At 34.1% G+C, this 20766-nt stretch overlaps 1 protein-coding gene across 1 annotated transcript; it reads left to right on the top strand.

Moving 5' to 3' along the window:
* The first annotated feature begins 10663 nt into the window (after nt 1-10663).
* On the top strand, nt 10664-14015 carry LOC145073636 (histone acetyltransferase type B catalytic subunit-like). The gene is made up of 5 exons (XM_079020164.1): nt 10664-11390; nt 12888-12964; nt 13049-13145; nt 13221-13296; nt 13911-14015. The coding sequence occupies exons 1-5, from the start codon at nt 11310-11312 to the stop codon at nt 13979-13981; spliced, it is 402 nt and encodes a 133-aa protein (XP_078876290.1). The 5' UTR covers nt 10664-11309; the 3' UTR covers nt 13982-14015.
* Nucleotides 14016-20766: the final 6751 nt, after the last annotated feature.

Genomic DNA, 20766 nt, shown 5'->3' with positions numbered 1-20766 from the left:
TCAAGTGGGCCTTATGTGATGTGAAAAAATCCTTAAAATTTCATACCTGGGAGTCGGGATGTTATAGTCTACCTTTTCTCTCTCGACCGAGTTTCTAAATCAATATCTCTCCTCCTAGCATGATCTTGCATCTCTGCTAAGGTCTTGTAGCGATTCCTTGCTATAAATTATCTAATAACAGCCCTGAGCATACTTAGGTACCTAGACATATTTACTTGCTCTGAGGATGCATACTCGGGGCAGAACAAAGCTCTCTCCATGAACATCTTGGTGATTTCCATCACCATCTCTGTTATCTGCTTAAGCGACAAAAACTCCTGAGCTAGTCGCACCTTATCCACTAGTGGAACGTATTCCTCTCTGAACTTTTCCAGAAACTACTACCAGGTCACTGCATGCTTCTCTGCCGGTGTGAAGTCCTTTGTGACAAAATTCCACCAGTCCTTTGCCCCATGACGGAAGAGATTTTGCGCATACCTGAACCTCAGGTTAGTCGGGATAGCGCAAGTGTAAAAGCATCCTTCTACATCAGATATCCACCTCATCGCTGCAATTGGATCTCTTAATCCGTCAAAATCTAGGGGCTTGATCTTGTTAAATTCTTGATAAGGCATGTCCTTATCTCCAGATGAGGCTGTAGCAGCAACAAGAGCAGTGGCGGAGGCAACGGGCATACTGGCAACGGCAGTATACCGCTCATCAAACAAAGAGATAAGTTCGGTTTTGATAGTCTCAAACAATTATGGGATCATCTCTCTCACAGCTGCTTCTACCGCAATCATGATCCAATCACGTATATCTGCCTCACTTGGTCTCGACCATTCAGATCTAGAACCCGAGCCGCTTGGCCTTGTCATCATCACCATGTTGAGGATGGAAATAGAATTGGCTTAATACTAATTCGAGTTATCTAAGGATACCACTCAACCCTTTCCAATTCCTTAGTAAATTTATGACCCTTCTTGACTCCGGTATGGATCCTGTGCTTCCAGTAATACGGGCCCATACTACCTTCCACACTTATCCATACTAGTTCTAAGTATTGTCTCAAGGTTCCTAAGTCGCTACTCTCTTTTATCGGTGGGTCTTTTCACATGTACTGTTACCAAGACCAGACTACTAACTTTTCCTAGATTTACTCCTAGGGTTCCTCCTATCCGAATTCTTGTACTATTAGGAAGACATTCCTAATATGAATAAATGCCTCGTGTATTCAAGTCGTACGTAATCCGGGATTAGATAGTCAGTCGAATAGTTAATTCTACCCTAAGCCCACAACCAAACAAGGAACAAGAACTAAGGTTGAACTAATCATTCTAAGGCTATGAAATCCTAATTAGGTACAACTCTAAAGCATACACTAAGTAGCTATAGGATATCAGTACTTTATTCAAAGTAGCATAAAAAGGCAATTCCTAAGGCTACAAGGCATCCTAATTATTAATAAATTCTAACTAATAATTCCTGAAAGATCCTTAGCCTTCCTCTTTATATCATTTCTTTTATAAAAATTTTTGTTTAAAATATTTAGATCCTTATTTTGAGTCTGGAATCACATGAGTGTTCATACAATTCGATCAAACAAAGGCTCTGATACCAACTTGTAACGTCCCCAATTTCAAGGCAAATTTTTTTCATTTTTATTTATTCAAAATATGAGTCTTACGAAACATTATTTCATTTTAATTATGAAGACTATCATAGCAGAAGTCTATAAAACTTTATTGATGCCTGGATGCGGATACAGTCATGCATGAGCCTTTCCACAGTCAGATGAACAACCTGCAAAGCAGTTTTTCAACAACTGTAAGCCGAAGCTTAGTGAATTCCCTCAAAATATTCCACACCACAACACATATACAATGCATACACATAATAGCCTTCAACTTACAGATAGTATGCCCCTTGGCCTTCAACGTAAAGTCGGTCTACCTTATATAGCCTTCAGCACGTGGTTGGTCCGCTCTCGTTTGGCCTTTAGCATAAAGCTAGTATACCCGAGTCTATTGGGCTTCAGCCAAGGGATGGTCCACCCTCAACTCCACATATATATCAATATACATATTGGAATATTCCATATAACATGCAACTAACTATCCTGGTCTAATTGCCTATAGGTATACTACAAACTAACTATATCCGAACATACAGTGTATACATACTGGAGTATACAATATAGTGAGAAGAACTCGCCTGGACACTCACTTTGGGGATTAACAGTTAACCGGATGATCCTACTAACGACACTGAGTCTGTTAAGTATTAACCTATAATAATATACCTTATTAGATTCTAACGGAAATCTGGTAAAGAATGTTAGATTTATTATAATCCCAATGAGTACTGATAGATCTATCAGATACGATCATCCAGGTAAGAGAGTTGGAGGCAGGACCATTTCAACATATAGATTTTCTGAAATCCAACAACCAAGCCAACATGAACACTCTAGACACCTTGCCCATAAGTAGTTTAACCAGTATTTTGACTTGGACTTACTGATAAATCTTATTTTGTAACATCCTATTCCGAATAGTTTCCTAATGTGCAGTGGTGACCCGAGAAACGGGTATTATCAGGCTTAAGGCCTTTGAGGAAAAGAGATTTAGACCCATTTGGGTGTGGGTAATGTAATTTAGATGATCTGGGAGCTCGGTTTGTGCTTCGAAGCCCAGGGGTATATCGGTAAAGTGGCAGTTCGGTCCTTTTATGAATTTTGGATTTTAGTTGGGAACGTTTTATGGCAAGAGGGAGTTAATAGAAGTGTAGAGCTTCTCTTTACCTTTTCGTGGACATAAAGATCATCGAAATCGGATTTGAAACGAAGAAGTTATGGTTGTTCGAAGTTGGAAAGGATTTAGGGTATATCGGTAAAGTGGTAGTTTGAGCCTCCTCTCTCCTATTTCATCCATTTATTAAGATTTTGGTGCTATAAAGAAGAAGAAGATGTTCTTGGTGCTTAGATCCAGCAAGCAAGTTCCTTCACTACCTTAAAGATCATACCTTGAACCATTTTAAGTATCCAAGATTCAACCTTTATGTGTTTAAGTTGCTAGATCTAAGTTCTTGTCCATTTTCCTTCATGATTGTGGAAGTTAGCATGGAGGAAATCCATAAATTTGGCAACTTTATCTCCTTTAAGATTCCCTTGAGCATCATATCTTATAGATCTGAAGTTTGGTGATGATTTATGAATCTTGCATGCGTTTGGGGTCATTTCTTGTCATTTTGACCTAGGATGGGTTTAGGACATGCACGGGGCATGCATGTCCATCAAGTAATCATTTTATTGACCTTTAGATTCCTTTTTAGCTTCTGATAGAGTTGGGGTCGATGGCTTAATGGATTAAGGACTTAGAAGTTGGATTTTTAGCCTCAGACTATTCTCACAACATGAGACACAAGGTCTCACGACGTGAGGAGCATTTGGTCCCGTTTCTGGTTATTTCTTAGATCTCACAACATGAGAGAAGGCTTCTCACGACATGAGGGCAACCCCATTGACTTTCCATTGACTGAGTTGGCTAGGGTGAGTCGTGAAGAGTTGGTATCTAATCGAGTGAGTTCTCACGACATGACCAAGGTCTGGCCATGACGTGAGATGAGATTTTGGGCCTAGTTTTCTGTCTTTGGGCCTTCTTGTTCTTGGGTCCATTTGGACCTTTGGGTCTCATTTAGAAATTTGGGCTTTATCGGTTTAGACCCATGAGGGGTTGTGGGCCCAATGAGAAAGTTGGGCAATAATGGGCTTTTTGGTGCTATCAATTTGGGCCTCGGTTTTAGGCCAAATGAGGAAAGGGTAAAATGGACTTTTACCCTGAGCATTGGAAAATCGGACTAGGATTCCAGTTATGGGTTGTGGACCAATTATTAACTTGGTATTATTGATGATGTTAGCGCGTGGATTTTTCTGGATCGACAGTCCTTGCTTTTATCGGTGATAATCAACAACTTGAGGTGAGTTTCCTTACTATGTTTAGCGGGTCGAAGGAACCAATTTCGTCCCATGATTTATTATGTTTAGGGTGCTAGATGTTTGCATGACTCTTGCATGTGTTATGTACTGGTACGCTACCGGGTAAGGCCCGATACCGGGTGGGTCCCAATGACTGTTCTGTATGTTATTATCTTGTGACTTTCGCATGTGTAGTATGTGATATGTATATCGGACGGGGTCCGATGCCAAGCGAGGCCTGATGAGTATGTTATGGTATGATAGCTTTAACTGTACTTGCAGATTGAAGACACCAATGTCGGCCCAATAGATTATGTTATAGTATGATAATTGTCTTTGTGACTTTTGCACGTATTGTTTGTGTTTGTATGTATACTGGGAAAGGCCCGATTCTAGGCGGGGACTGATAAGTGTGTTCGGTGTGGCCCATCGCATGTAACTGACATATTTATATACCTAGCGGGGCTCGATGCCGGGCGGGCCCTAATGACGGGCAGTATGTGGTATTTTGGGGGAACTCACTAAGATTTGTGCTTACGTTTTTATGGTTATGGTTTCGAGTACTTCCAGTTCAAAAGGGGAGGGCCCGACTTGATTGCAACGCATCCGCCTATGTTTTTCCACAAGCTTGTGATCTTAGGATTGTACTCTGATAACTGTTATCACATTAATACTCTTTTGAATGTTTTTTAATACTAAATGATGTTTATGATTGAATTAAAAATGAAATTTTTACCTCATAATTGTTAGGACATTACATATTTATAGGTCCATAACAAGAACGTATGACTATAAATATAAGTTACACTTAAAACGGGAGAGTGTAGCTTAACTTACATAGATTTTAAGTGAAAATCGGAAGATTAAGTGGACAGAATCCCGACCCGTAAACTCCTTCTGGTCAGCCTTTCAAATATTCTAGAGCCTCGCTAAACTTCCTAAAACCAGGGGAATGTCAGACCTTAAAGGACTAGAGTGATTGTAGAGAGAATGGAGTGAAAATGAGTGAGGAATGAAGGAAATTTGGAGGGACTATTTATAGGATAAGTGTGCTCTGTGCATCATGGGGGCACATCGTGCACAGGTGGCGTGGCTCGACCGACTTGCTGAAACGTGGCACAATCTGGTTGGGGCTATGTGGCTAGCTTCACGTGCAAGCCATGTGCACCGTGGTGCGCGTGGCGATTTTTAGAACTTAGAAATTGTGTATCTCCTTCATACAAGCTCTGTTTTTTATGTTCTTTATATCCACGGAAAGCTCTCGAAGAGATCCACAACTTTCATTTAGACTCCATCGGCTAATTTTGAATGCATTCTATTTACACAGGCTTAAACTACTAAAGTCCATATAAAATTCATATCTCTCACATCCTACGTCCGTTTTTGATGGTTTTTATATTGTTGGAATCCTAATAACGAGACCTTTAATTATCGTTTATATTGTTTTGGCTAACAATTAACCGATCTAAAATTCGATCTCTGTGCGCAGACTTCTACGCTGAAATCTTAGAAAAATCATAACTTTCTCTATTGAAGTTAGATTTGGACGTTCTAAATACGCACGAGTTCGATTTTGTGTACTATGAATTTTGTTAAGACTACTATGGCTAATGCGTTATCTAACTGAATTTCGAATTTCTATAAATCATGAATATTTACAAGAACAATAAAATAGGGTGTTACACACAGAATACCTTGTGATGTTATGTGTTCTTTAGAGACATAAATTTGATAATGATCAATTTCGTATGTATCAAAGTTCAACCCTTTTCCTGGATCATTCACATCTTATTTATACATAAAAGAAAAGTGGTTAAAATCAGTTGCCTTCATAATGGCGCCAAAACGATTAGTTAGTGCACATAACCAAAGCCTACATCATTACGATGTCATGAGTAGGTTTTTTGGTTGGAAAATGCATAAGTGGACTCTTTACTTTTAGGCGGGAAAATGTATAGGTGGAACCACCACCAGGGGCTCCGCCCCTTGGACCCTTCTAGGGGTGCTGCCCCTTGGAACCCCGCACCTAGGGGTGCTGCCCCCAGACCCCTGTATACTCGAGTTTACATTTAACACTCCAAGTGTGCACGTCGTACCTCCAATCTCGGTTGGCTAACTGAACTTGACCTGTCTCGACGACAATAATAATTACAGTAAAATATGTTGACATTACTAAAATTACCAACACTTAGGATTGGAATTAGAGTTGGGGTTGGGATTGAGATTGAGAATGGAATTGGGGTTGTGTATGTGTAGGATATGGAGTGGACAATGCATCAGGATAACGATAACTAGGAGGTGAATAAATTGGATGATCACTTAGATTTTGGAAGAAGGTAGATGACGATGGGTTTAAAGTGGTTATTTTTTGGGTATTAATCTTGATTCTTCTCGGAGTTTTTGTGTTGGATGGGGAAACCATTTTTTCACAAAATATGGAGTGTTTGAATGAAAATTTTTTGCTTTAAAAGGGTAGTTGTTGGTAATTATAAAGGTTGTAAAAATGTTAAAATTTTGAATTAATTTTTTTTAACATTTTGTAAAAAAAAACAGGCATATATTTCAAATTTTGAAAAATTCTCTTTTTCTCTCATCGGTATACATTTGCTGAGTTAGGCCACCAAACTCGGCATGCCAAGTTGGTGGCGCGATGTTTTTCGTGTACGGATTGGATGTGTCGAGGTGCTGTCGAGTCCATTCCCTCTAGCCATCATCAGTTGTAATGTAAATAACCAATCTCTCTTTAAGTTAACTGATTTACTTGATGTCGTATAAATAGTCATCGTCAGTTGCGATGTAAATAACTAGTCTTTTGTCAAGCGTTTCTATTCTTTCTCAATCATGGACATGAAAGTTTAAATATGTACTACATATTATTAATAATTCATCTAAAATTTGGCAATGTGTCATTGATATTTTGATTTTATCGATATGTAGTAAGGGTTTTTATTTGAATCAAGCTTTCCTAGGGTTTATTATTTAGGTCAAGCTTTCTACATAACTAAAAAATGTCTAATAAATTAATAAATAAATAAATGTATATATTAAGCTGTTCAGCCTCAGCAACCTAAAAAAGAAATCCACTCCTAGGTCCTTGCAGTTTCACTACCATCAATTAGGAAAATTAGGTTAGAATTGAAAAAAAAAACCCAAATTTTTCTTGAGAATGGAGTACCATATTCGGGAAAGCATAATATTCCCTACCGGGATTCTTTTTAGTGGATGAAGTCCGTATGATAGCAATACTTTCATAATCTCATCCCACCATCGTTTCTTGTTTGGATGTAGCAGAGCAAAAGAAGAAGAAGAAGAAGAAGAAGAAGAAGAAGAAGAATGAAGGAAATGAAGAAATTGAAGAAGAAGAAGAAACTAAGAAAAAGAAGGAATTTGTTGCAAAGAATAAGACATGGACTGTTCAAGTGGTCAGCGTTTTAGATGAAGAAGTCATCGACTGACCCCTTTAGTTCTTACAAAAGGACATTGTAGTGCCCGATTCGCCAGGTATGAAATTAATCTGTTATTAAATTTAAAAGTGGTGAAGGGTTCGTGAGTACGTTGGGTATATACTAGGTACGCACAACGTACTCCTTGCTTGCGCGTTATCGGGGTGATCCCAACGTACGCTGAGCGTACTCAAGCCAGGGGCATACCCTAATTTTTAGGGTTTGCACCTTATTTAAGATCCTTAAGTCCTTCAACTACATCACCCTTTTAGCCCCCATTGCCTTTTAGTGCTAATCTCGAAACCCTATCCATATTGAGTGTATCTTTAAGCTTACATAGAGTTTTTGGGAGTTCTTTTGTGGTTTTGAAAAAGAAGGAAGCTTGAGGAGAAGCAAAGGAGAGGAATAAGATTGTAGATCCAGATTTTGTGCATCATTTCTAGCCCATTGGAGGTTTAAAGTATGGAACTTGTTCATTCTAAGTTTGGATCTAGGTTTAGGGAAGATTTTAGCATCTTGTGGTCCCATAACTTGGTCTTTTGGAGTATGGGCTACTTCAGACCGTTTGGATTGTCCTTTTGGACTCTTGGGAGTGCATGAAGTCATAAAAATCGTATCTTTAAGGCTAAGACTCAACCATGCATGAGTTGGTGACCACCTAAGAGATTTAGAGGGCTTAATTCATGGTTTGAGTCTCAATAAGGCATGCAAAAGCATAAAGTTTGCAACTTTATGGCTTAAGACACTTTTATTAGCTTGGATCTAAGTTTTGGACATTAAACCTTAATGGATTAAGACATTAGAGCAATTTTGGCCAACTAACCAGTACGCCAGGCGCACTCTTTATTACATTGTGCATATTGGGCTAGTGCCTCGATTCCGGATCATCAGCGTACGCAAGGCGTACAAGCCATGTACGCCGCACGTACGCAGTTTGTGGGCTTATGAGATTCTTGGGCTCGAGTTTTGTTGGGCTTTTTGACTTGTTTTGGTTTGGGCCTCAGGCCTACCCGTAGTAGCAGGACAATTTGGGCTTTAGTCCACTTTGGGTGCTCTTGGGCTATATTGGGCCTTACGAGCCTTGTAGTTGGGCTTGAAATGCCTTTTTGGACTAGTTGAATTTAGGCCTTAGTGGGGAAGGCCCAATGAGGCAAGTGTTAAGTAACCCTTTCTTTTTTAAGACAAGAATTAGGGTTTGGACCCTCGGGTTAGAATATTGATCTAATTTCTAATTAGGGTTTTATACTTGTGACTTAGGGAGAGGAGTCTGCAAGTCATCCGCTAAGTGTGATTTGATACCTTTAGTTTGAGGTGAGTTTCCTTCACTGTATCTATGGAAGAAGGCACCAATGTCGACCCACTAGTTTATATATATATATAGTAGTATGATGGTTGACTTCGTGACAACTGTCAGTTATGCATGTGTTTGCTTGATGACTCTGTGATTCTTTTTTATGACATTATATGGTAGTGGTAGGGGTGAAATAGACCCGATATCCTATTGAAATAGACCGAAGGGGATGGCAAGCACCCAAATATGCTTGACAGTACCCGGTTGAAATTGAACGAATGGGATTGCAAGCACCCATATATGCTTGATGGTATCCGGTTGAAATAGACCGAAAGGGATTGTAAGCACCCAAATATGTTTAGTTGTATGTTTGTATTGTGTGCGGTATTTTGGGTAACTCGCTAAGCTTTGTGCTTACAGTTTTCAGTTTATGTTTCAAGTACTTCCAGTTCGAAGGGGAAGGGCCCGGCTGGATCGCACCACATCACCCTTTGATTTCCGCATTTTGAGATTTTTGGAATTTGTACTCTGATGACATTTTGCTAGGATACACTTTTGACTGATTTGATATGAGTGTCGTATGTTTTGAATGAATTTGAAAACAAAATTTTTATCTATACTTTTGGAATGTTACAAGTTGGTATCAAGATGACAAGCACCCATATATGCTTGACAATATCCGGTTGAAATAGACCGAAAGGGATTGCAAGCACCCATATATGCTAGACAGTATCCGATTGAAATAAACCGAAGAGGATTACAAGCACCCATATATGGTTGGTTGTATGTTTGTATGGTGTGTGGTATTTTGGAGGAACTCACTAAACTTTATGTTTATAGTTTTCAGTTTATGTTTCAGGTACTTCCAGTTCGAAGGTGAAGGGCCCGACCTGATCACACCTCATCACCCTATGATTTCCGCATTTTGAGACTTTGGGAATTTGTACTCTAGTGACATGTTGTTATGATACACTTTTGACTGATTTGATATGAGTATCATATGTTTTAAATGAATCTAAAAATAAAATTTTTATTTGTACTTTTGAGATGTTACAAACATATTTGACCTAACAACCAACTTTGTTCCCTTAAAAAAACACTAAAATAACTTAAAGAACTGAATGAGCAAAACATTGTAGGGATACTGTGTCGTTTTTTTCATATTAAAAATTAAGTATAATTAGATAAATGATATGTTTGGGTTTTTGTTCCATTTAATAATAAAAATCAATTCAAATATCCAAAATAATAATTCAATTTTTATCCAAATCAACTCAGATCCAAATATCCAGCCATACAGTTAAACTTGACATTTCGATTTTATCATAATAGTGAACAAACATTGTCGGTTTTAAGCACATGCAGGGTGTGCGACTGCACAAGGCCTGTGTGAAATTTTACGTTGTGGCTCCGCCACTAATATGTCGCTAATTTGGTACTATATGTTGGTATATGTCCATATTCATTGCTAATCCAAAACTATAAGGGCTTATTTTTATTTTTCGTATAGGGCATTCAAAATCAATGAAAACTTGTGAACAACCATACTCTAATTTTCAATACACGTATCAAACTAAAAGTTTTCTGGGTTGGTGAGGTTAACAACTCAATTCATTTCTACTTTGAAATATTCTTATTCCCAACACCTTACTTTGATAAAAAAAAAAAGATTAATGTTTCAATATATATATATATATATATATATATATATATATATATATATAGAGAGAGAGAGAGAGAGAGAGAAGAAAGATCATTTGAGTACCTAAAGTTTCCCGAGAACCCTACAACTAAAAGTGGAACGTTAGATCAAAACTTTTAATGACCTAGATCAAACATGGCATATTTGTAATTATTAACAATTTCAATGGTAACATTGACTTTTTACAATAAATTACAAGGATAGTTAAGGGATAAAAATTTACAAACATAATAATTAATCAAAATTAATTTTGAAAATACAACTCTCTCTCATCGTCTTTCTCTCTCTCTCTCTCATGTCCATCTTCATCCCAAATTTTGAGATTCTCACTTCTTCATCACGAATTTTGAGATGAAATCGCTGAATCTCATAGCATTCTTATTGTCATCTTCAGTCGTTGGAGTGCATCACCTCCACCTTTGCTCCTCTACACTCCTGTGAATCACCAATTGTCTTATTGCCGTTGATTTTCCCTAAAAAAATTTATTCATTTCTCCTCCACACCCTGTGAATCACCAATTTTTGATCTTTGACTCATATCCGTTCACCGATTTACATCTCCACCTCATTTAATCTCATCAATGGAAACGAGCGGCGTATTTCAGAGGATTGTATGGATGAATTTTAGGGAGAAGACCATCATATCTGTAAAAGGAAGAAGAGGTTTAGATATCAAATCTAGAAAAACCACAGGTGCTTGAAAGGATACCGAGGTTGAAGTCGACAAGCCTTTTGGCCTCACTTTAGGTCCTAAACCTAGTACATGTGGTGGCGTTGTTATCACTGTGCATTTGAGGCATCCAAACCTAACGAATCCTTTTCAATGACTTTGTGGAAGATTCATCGGCTCGCAAAGCGGAGTCATCTTCCTCTCCAGCTCCACCGCTATCAACTCTCTCAAATTTTAGAGAATCGGAAATGTCTGGAGTCAGATCGACGATCTCATCGCCTTCCACAACCATTTCTTCCTCTCTATCATCACTAAACGAATTAAAATCAGTAAGTTTATTCACTTGATTTTGTTGCAATTGCCCTTGGAGACTTGAAATAAACTATAGCAGCTTCAAGTCTCGTTGTCGTTCTGTAGCAGGTGACTATGAAAGAACTTTCTTACAATCTCAATTAATCGCATCATAATATGTTCTTTGTTCATTAATAGGTGATTGAAATTTTAGCTATTTCAGTTGTTCATGTTCAGTTTTATATTTCAATTAGGCTAGTACATAGTCCCACACGTTCTTGTATCATATCCAGAATGATGAAGAAAACTTTATGCACATTGGGAAATTCTTGAATCCTCAAAGATTACTTCCTTAGTTCCTCTATGTTATCCAAATTATAAACGTAATTTTTATTTCATGATGCTATCTGCTCCTGATTCCTAAAGGATAAGCTATGAACAAACTTGAATCTTCAATTGTGACAATTTTAAATTGTGTGGTGATGATCCCCTTGTGCATAATTTGCTGACTTGTTGACGCTAGTTTGTAAGACATCTCTGTTCTTGCAGAGTTGTTTTAGGTGTTATATTCCTTGAAACAAAGTTTTGATCTTGCTAGTGCAGAGTTTCGATCACAAATCACTTAATATCATGGAAGAACCACAATCTGTTAAGAGCTAGGAATATGAACACCAGGGGTAAAACCGTCCATCTTCCTGCTATAATTACTCCTGAGGTTAAAACTAGTCATATAACACCTGTAACAACCATTAGTCACCTTATAATCGCTAATACCAACACTACACATATTCCAATAAGAAATTATTTTTAGTTTGTGCTGTACAATACAAACTAAAATTTGAGGGAAATGGTTCTCTTTGATCTAGAATCATACAAGAATGATGGATTTAGAGAGAAGTTGAAAAATATCACATATAGAAAAGCATACTGGTTACATTATTTTAACTAGCTACACGTTTAAAACCAAAGCAACCAAAGTTTTGGTGGTATTATAAAGATATGATGATATCCTAATGTACAGTTACTACATTTCATACCAATTAATTTTCATTTTCCATTGTAGTAAGGTGACTTTGGCCTCTTTGATTCTTGATACTTTTTAGCCTATTACTAAGCTCGTAAAACTTTTCAGGGACATATAAAAGCCTTTCCAATCCAATAAGAAAATGTATATGTTTTTCAACGTTCAATGTTCTAAGAAGAAAAAAATTGACTTCACAATAATTTAAGTTTTTATTAAAGTGGGTCTTAATAGAAAAAATGAAATTACAATTCTAGAATAAATAACTAAATGGAAGTACATTGCTACTTCATGCATTTAACCTTTTTTTGAAATGTTAAAGTACATGCTTACATGTAGTCTGACTTTGTCTCCTTTTAATCGTTGATTTTGTTTTTTTTCTTATAAAGGTTGGGAAAGGAAACACAAATCTTAATTCTTCTCTTCAAGTGATCATTGAGTACTCACTTTTTACCCTTTGTTTTATTTTTATGATAACACAATACTGATCTTTATAATTTTTTTTTTCTTGCAGAACATTTTTGCAGATAATCTTGTTGAGACAAAAGATGACTTACTCAAAATATTTTCCACTGGGAGTAATTATATCAAGTATAACCCAAAACATTTTCCTCAAAAAATTGCATCTTGTTACATTTTTTTCTCTATTGATTCTTGATGGTTTTTCATTTACAGATCGATCTCAGAGGGAAAAACAATTCAGCAAATTGTCCCATCTTCATATAACAATGAATCAAATGGGACTTTGAAAGCAAATTGTTCTGAGCTTGAGGTGAATTTTACTCTTTATCTTTTTTTTTCATTTTGGAAGTTTTGTTGGTTTAAATGGTTTATTCTTTTTTATCAGGTTGTTCGTGTTGAGGGCACATCTATGGGCCTTCTGTATTGTAGATTGGTGTCACTTGTTATTCTTCTTGTTGATGGTAATATTTTTACCATTAAGCAATAATTCACAATCTACATATGCATTTTCTTAACAACAACTTGAATATAGCTATAAGTGTGTAGTGATTCACATGTAAATCACATATGAATTACATGTGATTCACATGTAAATCACATATGAATCACATGTGATTCACATGTAAATCACAATTACACGTGATTCACATGTAATTCACATATGTATCACATGTGATTCACATGTAATTCACACTAAAATCACATGTGATTCACATGTAAATCGCAATTATACGCGATTCGCATGTAAATCACATGTAATTCACATATGAATAAAGATGTAATTCACATGAAAATCACAAGTTGATCACATATGAATTACATATGATTCACATGTCAATCACAATTACACATGCTTCACATGTAAATCACATGTAATTCACATATGAAGCACATATTATTCACATTTGAATCACATATGATTCACATGTGATTCATATGTGATTTATATATGATGTCATATGTAAATGTGATTCATATGTGTATCGTATGTGATTCATATGTTAATCACATGAAAATCACATATGTATTTTTGTGAGTGTTTTTGCATCAATCATTTTTTTTAATTTTCTTGTAGATTTGGAAGAAATTTTGGTGAATATTGAAGATGTGAAAAATGATAAATTGAAGAAAATAAGAAAATATTGACTCGAATACATGAAAACACTTTGAAATTTGTAGCATTTTTTATTTTTTATATTTTATTTTGTATCAAATGAAATAATTATACTATTATGTTTATAGATTAATTAATAAAAGTAAGATTTTTTTTAATTTACTTACGAATATTATAGTATAAGAAATATACATATATGCATTTGAAAAAATATGTATATATGCACCTAAAACATTGATTTTTACTGTTTAAAAAAAAGAGTGTTTTTTTTAAATATTCTAGTTCTTTTTTTTAATATATTGATTTTTAAAATTTTACTTTTAAAAAAATGCAGTTTTTTTTTAAATTACAGTTTTTTTTTTAAATTGCAGTTTTTTTTTTAAAAAAAATGCAGCTTTCTTTAAAAAACTTGCAGTTTTTTTTTTTTTTGAAAAAAATTGTTGTTTTTTTATTCAAAAACGCAGTTTTTTTTTTTTTGAAAAAAATTGCAGTTTTTTTTTTTGAAAAAATTGCAATTTTCTTTTAAAAAATTATAGTTTTTTTGGAAAAAATTGTAGTCTTTTTGAAAAAAATGCAGTTTTTTTGAAAAATAATACAGTTTTTTTTAAGAAAATTGCAGTTTTTTTTTATTTAAAAAAAAATAATCCAGTTTTTTTTTTTTTTTTTTGAAAAAAATGTAGTTTTCTTTAATAAAAAATTGTAGTTTTTTTTAAAATGCAGTTTTTTTTTAAATTACAGTTTTTTTTTTAAATTTGCAGTTTAAAACTTTTTTTCAAAATTCATGTTTTTTATAAAAAATTAAAAAATCGGCACTTTTTAAAAAAAAAAATACTACTTTTAAAAAAATCTGAAAATTTGATTTATTATGTAAATTTTTAGACATATATATTACTATATTCAATAACACAAAAGATTAAACATTAAATGAGATTGGTAAGATGGCGATCATGTCCTTAATGAATTAATTTTGATCCAAAGCTCCACTTTTAGTTCTCGGGTTCTCGGAAAACTTTGAGTTCTCAATCGATCTCACCTATATATATATATATATATATATATATATATATATATATATATATATATATATATATATATATATATATATATATATATATATATATATATATATATATATATATATATATATATATATATATATATATATATATATAAAAGACAAACAATGTTCCCAACAATGTTCCTTTCTGTCTAAAAAGAACAAACAATGTTCGTTGTGCATGCCAATGCCAATGTGAGGTCTAGTTCTTACAGAGTTTCATATGAAAATTGTTTTGCATGTTTATTTGTTTGTAAACACAACTAACTTTTAAAACTATGCTTTTACCTGAGTAGTATGAATAAAATATTTACAACGTGTCAAAGATATTTATAATAACAAATAAGTTTTCCAAATTTTTTACTTTAAAGAAAACATAAGTTATATATATGATCGACATCGTTTTGTTAGTTCATAACTTCATATTTGACAAAACATCTCTTATGAATTAAAATTTAGAAATACTTACATTTATTGGGTCGCATCTTAATCACATGAACATGATACAACTTATATAGTTACCAAAAACAATTGATATATAAAGAGTCTCTTGAAGTTTTCCAAAAGTCTTAAACATGTGACATTTCACCGGATCTTCAGATGTTTGTAATTTTCTCCAAAATGTTCAATAGAACAAATATAATTATGGCTAAAAATTTATTTCCTGGATACATCGTAAAAAATATATAAGCTTAGATGGTCAAAAGGCATTTCAAAGCCTCATAAACACAAAAATGAAAGGGGAAATGGCATCACGTAGACAGGATGTGGTGGGGACTGGGGTGATGTTTGTTAGGGAGTGATTTTGTTTTTAACTAGGGCGGTTACGCTTTGCATCGTGATGTATCTGGAATTCTAAAAATATTTAAGGAAAAATACTATTGTGCTTTTGGATTTCTGCATAAACATTATAAGTTTATATTTTAGCAGTAGGATAGATAGACGGAATAAAACAATTAAAAAAATACTTTATAACAATATACAGAAAAAAGATGAAACCACAATATGTTGTCTTGAGATAAATTTATATTATGTTTTATATAAAAATAAGACAATTTCAATAATATATTTGGATTTATACAGAGTTTTATGTGATAGAAGTTATGAAATGAAATCAAAATAAACAATTTTAATTATTTATAAAGAAAAAAGATAAAAAGGGAAATTAAAGTTTTTTCATACAAGGCAAATTGTTAGTATTTATAATATAATTATTGTGACTACTTTCGTATTAAATTTAAATGTTTGATAATAATACATAGAAGAAGGTCAAATTTGGGATGGTTTTTTAAACTAGAAAAGTGTTTTTAGATAAAAGTGTTTATTTGCTTATAATGATGGTAAAAGAAGTTTTCTAAAAAATGTTTGGATAAGCTTTTATAGTGAAAAAATCAATAAGTCAATAAGTTAAAAAGTGTTTGGCTTAAAAAGTACTTTTTGTAGTTATAATGGTTGAAAAACCATAAGCAGTTTCAAAAAGTCATGTTTTACATGCTTATTAAAAAGTATTTATTGAAGCTTATGAAAAAGCTATTATTAAAAGTGCTTTTGAGTTTGCCAAACACTTTTTTTGTTTATTACCTTTTCAAGAAGTCAATAAGCAAATAAGCATTTTTCAATCACAATCCCAAACACCCCCTAAATAATAAAAATTTCTTAAAAATGAGAAATAGAAAAGGTAAGTAAAACAGTTGCATAACCATATAACTTTATATTTTAGCAATAGGATAGACCGAATAAAACAATTTAAAAAAAATAATTTATAACAATATAAAGGAAAAAGATGAAACCACAATATGTTCTGTTAGATTGATAAAAATATATAAAACATCACTTTACATTCATCAAACATATTTAATAAAAATAGACCTACCAAGTTATAAAATTTTGATAATCTTGAAAATTATGAAGATTTAAAATAATGTTGGATCCAAATTTGAATCCGTGCTAACAAATATGAAATGAAAAAGGTTTGGTAATGAAGAGTTAAGGAATATGATGTATGTCAATATTATATTTTATTTAAAAGGAAAGAAATACAAAATTTAATCTCTTTTTATTGTGATAATGTTCGACGATAAAATTACGAATCAAATTAAATATGTTATGTTAATCTGGTATATAAAAAATAGAAACAAAAATTGTGTGAGTTTAGTTGTGATCGTGGCCAAGTTCATAATTAATCTTCTAGTTTTGTTTGTTTTTTTTAATGAACAGGCGGTTCGCGCAAATCCCTTGGTTGGGGTAGTTTTAGAGTGCGTTTGGTTGACAGGAAAAGATTGGAATTCGAGGGAAAATGATTCAGATTCCCTCGAATTCCTGTGTTTGGTTCAACTTAAAGAAGGAAAGGGAATCGTAAATGAGGAAAACATTCATTCATACATTGGAAACTACATTCCTTCAACAAACTAAGAGTGCGTTTGGTTGGCAGGAAAGGATTGGAACTCGAGGGAAAAGGATTCCAATTCCCTCAAATTCCTACGTTTGGTTCAACTTAAAGAAGGAAAGGGAATCGTAAATGAGCAAAACATTCATTCATACATTGGAAACTACATTCCTTCAACAAACTAATGGAAATAAATTCATACCATCTAGGAAAGTGAAAATTTACCATTATACCCCTTTTATTTTAACAAAACCCTTCTAAAAACAAAAACCCTATCACAACGTCTTCCTCAAAATCGGACTCAGCCTCATCACAGTGTGCTCGTCTTCTCCATTTTTTCATCAAAATCGAATTACAGGCTTCATCAAACGTAACTCGTTCTCCATCTCTTCATCAGGTATGTGTATCGATACAACTCCTAATCATGATTTCTCTCGCTGTCACTCTCTAGCGCGCTCTCTCTCTCCCTCGTAATCTTGATTCTACCCACCGTTTCTTGTATTAAAAAGTCGATTATAGGAAAATCGATTATCTATTTTTATTCAGTGAAGAGGGATTTTTTGAAACATGTATCCAGTTGTTTCTTGTTTTTTGTTTATTCACACTGAACTTCTCTTTTCGATTTCCAAAAAATCGATTCCAGTGAAAATCAAGTTTGTTCCTTTTTAGTTTTTATCACTAATATCGTAGACAACAGAACATGATCTGTCTTTCTGTTGATTCAAATGTTTTTTGTTGATTCAAATGTAAAAATCAAATTAAATGTGAGAATCAAATTGTTCATTTTTTTTTTCTTTTAACTTCAGCAACTGTTAAAATTAAATGGTGTTGTGTACACTCTGAATATGATCTGAATTTGTATGCATAGGAAAATGTCCCGCCCTAGTTTAACAGCATATAATCGTAGACAAAGACAAAATTCATTGATCTTGAAATGGTGGAACGTGGTTTTGCACATTGTTGTACTCCTCTTGTTAATGATGTTCAAAACCCATATAGATAAACGACGTATTAAGCGGATTTCTTCAAATATAGATCGATACCCAATACTACATGAAATAGTTTATGAGAGTGACACAATGTCTATATCACAAATTAGGATGTCTCGAATGTGCTTTAAAAAGTTATGTCATATGCTTGAAACATTCGGAGAACTAAGACGAAGTAGGAATATGGATATTGATGAACAAGTTGCCATGTTTCTACATATTCTTGCTCATAATGTTAAGAATCAGGTCATCATAAGTCGCTTTCATCGTTCGGGAGAAACGATTAGTAGGCACTTTAGTCGAGTTTGTAATGTTGTCATACGATTGCATACTCGTTTGCTTAAGAGACCCGAACCTGTTCCCAATAACTCCACCTATCAAAGATGGAAATGGTTTAAGAATTGTTTAGGAGCTTTAGATGGAACATATATAAAGTGCCTAGTTCCAACCGAAGAAAAGCCTAGATATAGAACAAGAAAGAATGACATTGCAACAAACGTTCTAGGGGTTTGTTCCCAAGATATGCAGTTTATCTACGTGTTACCGGGATGGGAGGGGTCGGCTGCGAATGGTAGAGTTCTTCAGGATGCTCTTCTTAGACCACATGGATTGAAAGTTTCAAGATCGGGTATGTAAATCTTATATATATATATATATATATATATATATATATACACACACACACACACACACATATAAACCTTATTTATAAAACGTTATTAACTATAAATCTTATTTGCAGGTAATTATTTAGTTGATGCTGGATATACAAATGGAGAGGGTTTTCTAGCCCCGTATAGAGGGCAAAGGTATCACTTAAATGAATGGCGTCATGGGCACCAACCAACTACACAAATGAATTCTTTAACATGAAACATTCATCAGCAAGAAATGCCATTGAACGATGTTTTGGCATTTTGAAGGGAAGATGGGAAATATTAAAGGACAATTCGTATTATCCAATTGAAATGAAAAATAAGATCATAATGGCATGTTGTCTACTACATAACTTCATAAGACAAGAAATGGAAGTAGATCCTTTTGACAATGAATGTGATCGGGACGAGGGAACCGGAGATGTTGGACCAGAAGATGTTGATAATATTACTTCTGTAAGGACTTCAAATGAATGGACCAAATTTAGAGATAATTTAGCGGAGTCCATGTTTGCATCTAGGGGCGCGGCAAATCAAATTGGCATTTTGCTTATCTATTTATGATGTATCTCTATGTTAGACAAATTGCTGTATTGTTTTCTTATCGTTACATTGAACAATTGTTGCTTTTTTAACGTTATGTTGGACAAATTGTTGCTTGCTTAATGTTATGTTGGACAATTGGCATTTTGCTTATCTATTTATAATGTATCTAAAATTAGTTGTGATACTTATCTATTGGTTTTTGTTATGTTTATATAGGTATGACAAGTCAAATTAAAAATTATAAGACATGGACAAACAATGAAGAAGCAAAGCTAGTTGAGGCATTAGTGAATATGACAAATGTTGGAGGATTTAAAGCCGATAATGGTTTTAAGTCGGGTTATTTGCAACATCTTGAGCAAGCATTAAAACAATCACTTCCGGACTCGGGTATTTTAAGTAAGCCACATATTGAGTCAAAGATAAAACCATGAAGAGAGATTGGCAATGTGTCTACGATATGGTAAACGGTTCAAACACAAGCGGGTTTGGTTATGATTATGAAAAACATTGTGTTACTGCTGAGGATTCGGTTTGGGAGGCGTACCTACAAGTACATGATGTTATAATATTTTTATTTTTATAGTTTATAATGAAGTGACTATATGGAAATATTTTGTTTTTTTTATATAAATTATCATGTTGGTAAATAGGTTCATAAAGAAGCGACTAGACGGAAACACAAATCATTTCCTTACTATGAAGATCTTTGCATTGTTTTTGGAAAAGACCGAGCTCAAGGAAATAGAGCTAGAGATTTCATTGAGATGGAGCAAGATGTGAACTTAGAAGAAGAACTGCAAGAGTCGGATGATGACATACTTGAATCCGAGGAAATTAGCCATAATACAACAGTGCAAAATGAGGAAACTTCACCAAGTGTTCGCTCTAATAAGAGGAAACGGCATGCCGATGATGTGTTCAATAATGCGGTTGGCTTGATTACTGAAAGTCTTAAAGAAATATCAAAAGATTTGAGTCAAGGTATTAAATTTGACATGAAGATTAACGAATTGAGTGAGAAGATCCCTCTGGAGATTTTAAAGATGAGTTCATTAAGTCAAGTCGAGAAGTTCAAAACTTTGACCAAGATAAAAAGTGATGCAATAAACGTACAAATTTTTTGGCAAATTGAAGAAGGCGATAGAGAAGTTTAGGTCAAATACATTTTGGAAGGGTAGTA

This window comes from Lactuca serriola, chromosome 9 (assembly GCF_051521515.1).
Source record: "Lactuca serriola cultivar US96UC23 chromosome 9, Lser_US96UC23_V15, whole genome shotgun sequence".
Taxonomy (NCBI): Eukaryota; Viridiplantae; Streptophyta; class Magnoliopsida; order Asterales; family Asteraceae; genus Lactuca; species Lactuca serriola.
This window is presented reverse-complemented; position numbering and strand designations above follow the sequence as displayed.